This window comes from Chenopodium quinoa, unplaced genomic scaffold (genome assembly GCF_001683475.1).
Source record: "Chenopodium quinoa cultivar QQ74 unplaced genomic scaffold, ASM168347v1, whole genome shotgun sequence".
In the NCBI taxonomy this organism is placed as follows: domain Eukaryota; kingdom Viridiplantae; phylum Streptophyta; class Magnoliopsida; order Caryophyllales; family Amaranthaceae; genus Chenopodium; species Chenopodium quinoa.
This window is the reverse complement of record NW_018743920.1, coordinates 4423327-4431417: the sequence shown is the minus strand read 5'-3', so window position 1 is coordinate 4431417 and position 8091 is coordinate 4423327. Positions and strand designations below refer to the sequence as shown.

At 37.6% G+C, this 8091-nt stretch overlaps 1 protein-coding gene across 1 annotated transcript; it reads right to left on the bottom strand.

Moving 5' to 3' along the window:
- Positions 1-1928: 1928 nt before the first annotated feature.
- LOC110688048 (trihelix transcription factor ASIL2-like) lies at positions 1929-3990 on the bottom strand. Its single transcript, XM_021864724.1, has one exon. The coding sequence runs from the start codon at positions 3658-3660 to the stop codon at positions 2158-2160; it is 1503 nt and encodes a 500-aa protein (XP_021720416.1). The 5' UTR covers positions 3661-3990; the 3' UTR covers positions 1929-2157.
- Between the last annotated feature and the right edge of the window lie 4101 nt (positions 3991-8091).

Sequence of the window (8091 nt, the reverse complement as noted above, 5' to 3'; positions counted from 1 at the left end):
AAGGATCCATTTTCCTTCCCCTTTTAATAAAACAAATCTTTCTACTGTTGGAGAGATTTCGAGGGAAAATGGAAGGTCACCTCCTCCCTGCCCTCCCTCTTTTTCCTTTCCCCCCTTTCCTTTCATTAGTGTTATCCAAACATAGTGTTAATCAAGCCCTTTCTCGTCCCTACTCCCTATATAAAATAATCCCATCAGTCTTAGAAGGTTTCTTTGAATGGCTAGTAATATTATAAAAATACAAGAGGCCTTTGATTATTTGACAATATTTGAATGTACCCTCCCCCTAATTGAAATATAAAGATTAAATAATTCAGATTAGACATTTAGACCTTAGTATTAGTAGGCAAATGTACATAGTTAAAGAAGAAATCAGACAAGATTTGTTGAAATTAAGAATGGCCCAAGTCCATGCTTTTGGGCTCCACATACGCTTTTCATCCCATAACTAAGCTCATCCAACAAGAAAATCAATTGCCTTAAGTGTTTTTATTTTATTTATTTATTATTTATTTTTTATAACTCAGATCATTAGATCAGAAGGTCAGAACTAAATTAATTGATGGGATATTTACTTGATAATTAACAAGAACCAAAACCAATCTAGAATTACAAGCGTCAACTCTTATTTTTAGTATGAGCAGGGCCTAAATTTAATATACTCCATGCCAAATAAACTGTATTCCGAAATAGCATATCATATTCTAATTCAGTTTGGGACTTTGGGCGGTAAAAATGTCAAGCTGATGGTGCGGGTGCGAGTGCGAGTGCGGATGAGTCCCCCACACCCACCTAAAATTTCTATACCAGCCAGTCGGCCACCTACCCCAGTTTGGGGTACACTTTCAAATTTATAGTTCTAAGTTAAAATTTCCCACTCTCTCTAATGACGGACAAAGGGAGTATTATTTTGGATTTTTGGAATATACACAAACACAAGCTATCTCTAATTCAGTAGTAGTACTTCTATGTTTTCCTCATTCTGGTAATAAGCAGAAATTCATATATAATAGATAAGATGACCAGCTTCGAGGGAAATCACATTCAATAATTTCAAATAATTCAGTCCCTCAACACAAACACAGTTTGTTAAAAACAAAACCCAGTGGACCAGATACAGATGTAGGACTGTATGTTGAGAAAGCAGTGGCCAAAACAAGCAGTTTTCATAAAGCAAGTTAAATGAATCAAATTCCCCTGAAAAGAGAACAGAATCAGTAATACAGAAGAGCAAAGACATTCTTCTAACTTCTAACCATCTTCCTCACATAATTTCAACATATTTTCCTAGTCCAGGGCACTAAATGCAACCTTACTAATCACAAAGACTTACCATATCATCCAGGGTGCTAAATGCAACCTCACTTTACTAATCGCAAAGACTATAATGGTTAACAAATGCTGCTTTCCATCAACTCTTAATCAAGTTTCTGACTTATCAATGCACTTACCATAAAATTCGGGCACTAAATGCAACCTCACTTTACTAATGGCAAAGACTAAATAAATAATACAGTGCTTAACAAATGTTGTTTCTGCTTTCCAGCAACTCTAATTGTACTTTCTGACTTATTAATGCAGTTTTTGCTTACCATATCAATTGGGGCGGGTGCCGGGTGCTAAATTGCTAATGCAACCTTACTTTACTAATCGAAAAGTCTTAATGATGCATAACAAATGCTGCTTTCCAGCAGCTCTTCCTCAAGATTCTAACTAACCAATGCACTTACCATAACATTCAGGGTGCTAAATGCAACCGCGCTTTACTAATGCAAAGACTAAGTAATGCTTAACAAATGCTACTTTCCAGCAACTCTTCCTCAAGTTTCAGACTTTCTAATGCATTTACCATATCATTCAGCTCATAAATTAATAAGTTACTGTAGTAAACAACATTCATAGATTTAATTCTCTAAAAAGCTAACAGATAGACAATAAACTAGAGTTTCTCATATAAAAATCATCAATTACAAAATACTTTAACCCCCCTTTTAATTTTCAAATCAAATGATTATATCAATCAGAGCAAATAAATCTTTTCCCACCAAATAAAAACTTAAACTTTGATCATCTTTAGCCCATCAACAAACTACTAATATAAAGAGATGTGATCTAACCTGTCCTCTGCTTTTCTCTACATCTACCAACAATGAACTACTAATTACTACTATCACTATTAGCATGATTCATATGATTCTCATGGAGATGATTCATATGATTACTTTCGCCGCCTCCAACACCGCCACCACTTCCACCACCAGCACCACCACCTCTACTATCACTATTATTACTACCATTATTATTCCCATTCAATTGCGAAAGCTCGAGTTGAGTCTTCATCATAAACTTCATCCTCTGCAACTCCAATTCCTTAGCAAACTTCATCCTTTGCATCTCCATCTCCACAATGTGCTGCAATTTTGCGCTCTCAGCCGCCTCATACGCCTCCCCGAACTTCATAATCGCCCTCGTTAAATCCCTCACCGAGCTCCCCCACACCCTCACAGCCTCTTTCTTATCCCTGCCCTTACCCTTTGCCTTCCCCCTTTCGCCTCCCCTGTTACCATCCATCCTCGGCCGCTTCCTTCGATCAAACCCCGTCCTCTCCGGTGGTAAACTATCCCCTGAATCATGCGACCATTCCTCCGGATCAGAATCGGATTCAACCGGAGGCGGTACCCTCCTAAACTGTTGCTGATGCTTTTGTATTTGCTCTAATTGTTGTAACCTATTAACATTACTAGTAGCACCAGAAGCAGGAGTATTGATGTTATTATTATTATATCTCATCTGTGGAATTCCACTAGGAGGCGTAAATTGAAGACTCTGTCTCAATTGCTGCTGCTGCTGCAATTGGTGCTGCCGGTGTTGCTGCTGCAGTTGTTGCTGCCGTAATTGCGGATTGGGAGACTGTAAATGGGGCGGGGTCTGTAGGTAGTGGGGCGGGAAGGGGAGCGGTAGGGGTTGCTGATGTTGTCTAACCCCTACCGGAATTCCAACGGGGACCGGCTTCCCGTGGGGAGGCGGTCCGCCGGTGGAGACTGTCGCAGTCGTTAGTGGCCCCAAACCCGAACCCGGCCCCTTAGCGGAGTTTGGGGTTGCAGCGGCAGGACCAATAAGCCGATCAAGGCGGTCAAAGAACGGCCAGCGGCTAGGGCCACAGCCGCTGGCAACCTTCTGTTTCTCAGCCTTGTACTTCTTCTTGACCGTATCGATTCGATTCTTGCACTGTATATCCGTCTTGGGAACCTTGGTGAAATCCTCCCTGCTACTAACAATATCCGCCACTTCTTTCCAATGTTTCTGCTTCAGATTCCCTCTGCTTAACTCCATGTACCTCTCCCCCCACGCGTCGATCAACACCGATGTCGCTCCTTCGCTCCAACAATCCTCTCTCCCTCCTCCTCCTCCTCCACCACTACCACCGCTTCCGCCGCCGGGAGCAACGATTGCGAGCGGCCGAGGGAATTGCTGGATCGGAAGCGCGAGAGTAAGCGAACTCTGCGACAATTGAGGCGGCGGTTGCGGAGTTGAAGACGGTGTCGTTGACGGAGGTTCCGCCGCAACGGTGACGGTGATTTGACCGGACGGCGGTGAAGGCGGTGAATGAGGTTCGCTCCCAATCGACGTGTGGGACCGGGTTTCGTCATCTTCGTCCATGGATCTGGTGGTGAAGAAAACAGGAGAGAGAAAATTAGGGTTTTTTTTAGAGAGAGAAAGAAAGATGTTGTTGGTTTGATTGATTGAATTGAAATTGCCGTTTAGGGTGACGGAAAAGGAAAGGAGGGTAAGGGGGAATTTGACGGCGTGTGTTCGTCAAGACATAGGTAACCGAGGAAGGACACGTGGCAGGAAAGAGTCGGAGAATTTGGTGGGGTAATGTAGGTTTGGAGACTTGGAAGTGCCGGTTAATCGGTCATCGGAGTCATTAATAAGAGTCATTTTGCCGGCTTTTAGGTAGATGGATGGATGTGTGAGAGGGTATTTGGTTTTAGCTTTTGCCTGTTTTGATGGAGTTTTTGTTGGTTTTTTTTTTTTTTAACTATAGTTTAATTACGTTAATACCCTTGTGTTAATGTGGTTTTAATAATGTTGATTAAGGGAAAAGGAAGGTGATTTGTGGTTAACAGGATTGGAAATTGGAGAAAAGATGATTTTGTCTTTTTACTCTTTTATTCAACTTTGGATTAGTATTGAGTATTCTTGATTTTAATATACCAAGACACCAATAGCGGACTACTATATTTGCTTTTATATTTTATACTATGGGGTTAATGTCTTAAATTTCACATGGATGGGTTTTTAGTTGTCAGCTTTAAAGATTGTAGCTTTTTATCAATACTTGTACATAAGTAGAGGTGTTAAAAACTAACTTAATTGGTTACAAAAAACTCGATTTGAATTTGACTCTTAATCTCTTAAGGACACAATAATTTAACATGACTCAACTTTGAAATAGATTTAGCCCAACCCAACTTGAGTACTCGAATAGACACCTCTATATACAAGTATAAAAAAGAAGGGTATAATGGTTGATCAAGTGTGAGGGGGTTGATAATGCAAATTGCAAACATTCATATACCGAGTGTAAGGCAATTCCTTGTCATCTACTAACAAAGGTACATTTTAAAAAAAAAAGAAAAAAAAAAAAGGTAGTGTTTAAATCTGAAGTGTTAAGGCATAACATAAACTCTTTGGTCCATGGAAAAAATTGTCTCACAATCTCGCATTAGAAAATAGATTGAAAAGTATTGTAATAAGTATATATTACGTATTTTTAAATATTCTCAATGTATCATTTTAATTCATTATGACAAGGGCTTACCTCGTAGCCCAATACTTTGAACTACACTAAGGGGACGTTTGGTTGGGGGGTTTCAAGAAACGCAATGGGAATCAACTGCCATAATTCCCTTTAATGTTGTTTGGTTATCTAATTTAATCATTCTCTTTCCCCTTTGATTACCCAATTTTCTTCCGTCATGATTCCCCAACCTTGGGGAATCATCCATTACCCCAAAATCCTCTACCCCCAACAACCATAACCAACTTTGACCACCGTTAAAACACACACCACCACCTGACTTGATCTACTAGCAACCTCCCACTGCCACAACCGCCCCACCCGACGACCCCACCGTAGCCGTCACCACCACCGGCGACCACCACAACCACCTTCAAACGCCCCCAAAACTCAAATGCTCCATGAAACCACTTTGAAATTACCATGATACCACCACAACCATTAATCAAAACCACCACAACCACCCGAAGCCCCACCACCACCAGAAAAAACCACATACAACCTCCCAATTACTACTAATTTTAAAATTAAAAAAATTATAAGTGAAAAAATTACGTTTTTACATCATCAAATATGGCTTTAGATGGTCAAATACACCCATAAAAGCTCCAGATCTAGAGTTTTTAAGGGTGAATTTGATCTTTAAAACCTTAAATTTTACATTTTATGGTGGAGGTAATAGAATAAGATGAGAGAGAATGTCGGTTGTGGGGCCTTAGAGGGGCAGCGTGAAGGTGGCGGCGTGAAAAGTGGCGGTGACAACAGGGAAGGGGTTCGAAAGCGGCGTCAAGATGGAGTGGGTGGTGCTCCATTAATATGAGGGAGAAGTTTTTTTGAAAAGTTGGTGGAAGATGTAACTTATTACTTATGTAACCCAAACAACATACTACAACAAAGGGTATCATTTCCTTTCCCCCTCAATCCCTTTCTTAATTCCATTCTGTTTACCCCTTCTTAACCAAACGACCCCTAAGTCACTAACCGTTTGTAGCGATTTCAATTTGTTTGCGGTTATGCAATTCATGGTTTGATTTCAATTGCAAATAATAATAATTTACAAAGGTCAAATAACACATACTTCGTACTATGTAACATGTCACAAGTTGTATTGACTTTCAACTAGGGCCGTTCATCGGTTCAAGACCGGACGGGTCGAAGAATTGAATTTCAAGAACCGAAGATCGGACCGAAAAAATCGATTCAAAACTCGGACCGAAAAAATCGGTCAAGAAGACCGGTTAGGATCGATTTTAGAATTTTTATAAAAAAATTCCTAAATTTTAAATAATTTATGGAAAATTCGAAAAAATATAAAGGAAAAACAATATATTAACGTTTTTTTATATGTTTAGTATAAAAAAGCTCATATGACTAAAGTTTCAAACCTTGTTAAGGATAATCTTAATTATTATTAAAGGTTTTATGTATAATTTTAAGCAAAAGTTTTTATAGGTTTTTGGACCGGACCGGAAAAATAAATTTCTCGACCCGGAGACCGTCCCGATTAATTTGGTCCGATCCGGTCCATTTTTTCGGTCCGAACCAATTTTTGAACACCCCTACTTTCAACTATGTCCCACTACTCGTAAATCACAAACCAAATTTTATTACACATTTATATGAGCTATGTACTCCTTATTAAGTTATACTCCCTCCATTTTATAATTAGAAGCCTATTTTCCATTTTTCACTAGAATTAAGGAAATTGGTTAGGAGTACAAATATGTATGTGTGGTTAGAGAGAGATAGAGAGAGAAAAAGTGGTTGAGAATTATTAAAGAGATGGAGTGAGAAATTGTTGAAAATTGATGCCAAAAGTACAAAAAACAAAAAGAAAAAGGATGACAAATCATCAAAAAGAGGGTATTATTGTCAAAAAGTACTATTTATAAATAGAAACATACTTCTAATTTTGAACACCCAAAAAAGGAAAATAGACTTCTAAATATGAAATGGAGGGAATAGCAATTAAAAAAAATAAAATTATCAGCTATCAAATCGAACCTCGAACACCCCTATGGGCTACGGCCCTGTCGTGTGGTAGATGGATATAATAAATATAAAGCCTTGGGCAGCATTCAACATTTCAACCCATGAAAGAAGAAGAGTCAATTAGACTAAAAATCAATAATAATGCATAGTACTCTTGTAAAACAGCAGCAACTACTCATACCAAACGAGGTAAAACAATTGGATGAAAATTATTCTGTTTGAGAAATAAGTCCACCAATTTAACTAACTAATGTCGGAATTACTTGAACTACTACCAAGAAAATGAGTTAGAAACATATAAGTGTTCAACTTAAAACTTAAAATGTTACTTTTAGAACAGAAAAGTACTGCTGAATTATTAGGTTGCCAGCGTATATAACATCAGCAAACTTCTCAACCTTATCTTCAGAATTTCTCACATTTTTCCAATATCTTTATCAGCCATATATTCTGAAAAAATTAATTAAATTTCCAAAATACCGTCTATTATCATGAAAATACCTAGTGACATACATTCAAAAGTAGACTCTTTAATCCATTACAAAGGTGTTGAGAAACCTAGCTTATGAAAACTACGTAGTTTAATTCTCCCAAAAAATACAGTACCAAATCAACAACATTGTAAATTTTGTGAAAGTTCCTAGTGTATTTTAATTTTTAAAGAAGAAGAAAACATGAGACATGCTTTACATATGAATCCTGCTATTATTCCCTTATTGACTGTTTCTTGGAGCTTTTTATACAAAGACAAATTTACAAGTTTATAAGACCACTCTCAATAGTGAGCAAAAAAAATGTTCACTCACTATTTCTCTACCCACTTTCGCTCTCAACAAATCTGTTTTGCCCATGGGCAATTTTTTTTTCACAATTTCTCTCCCGATGGTGAGCAAAAAAAATGCTTGCCCACTACTCTCTCTCTCTCTCTTACTTTTTCAATACCCCACCATTACTTTCTCTCTTCTACACAACACTTCTTTATTTATTAATTTCATCTATATTTTAATAATATTACTCCAAATAAATAAAAACTAGTCTAAATTTGTGTAACTTATTTTTTTTTTATTTGTGTCGTTTTTATCGTTATAATAAAGAATATGGAGGATTTATAGTATTTCTGAAATTATACCAAAATATACCAAAATGCATGTCTATTTATAGAGAATTAAATTTTATGACCGTTGGTAATTTTAATTTTTAATAAATATTTATTTCAGAATTTGCATTACAAAAAATATAACCATTGCAAATTGTGGGGCCACCAGAGCACTATTCATCCTTTATTTTGCTCATCT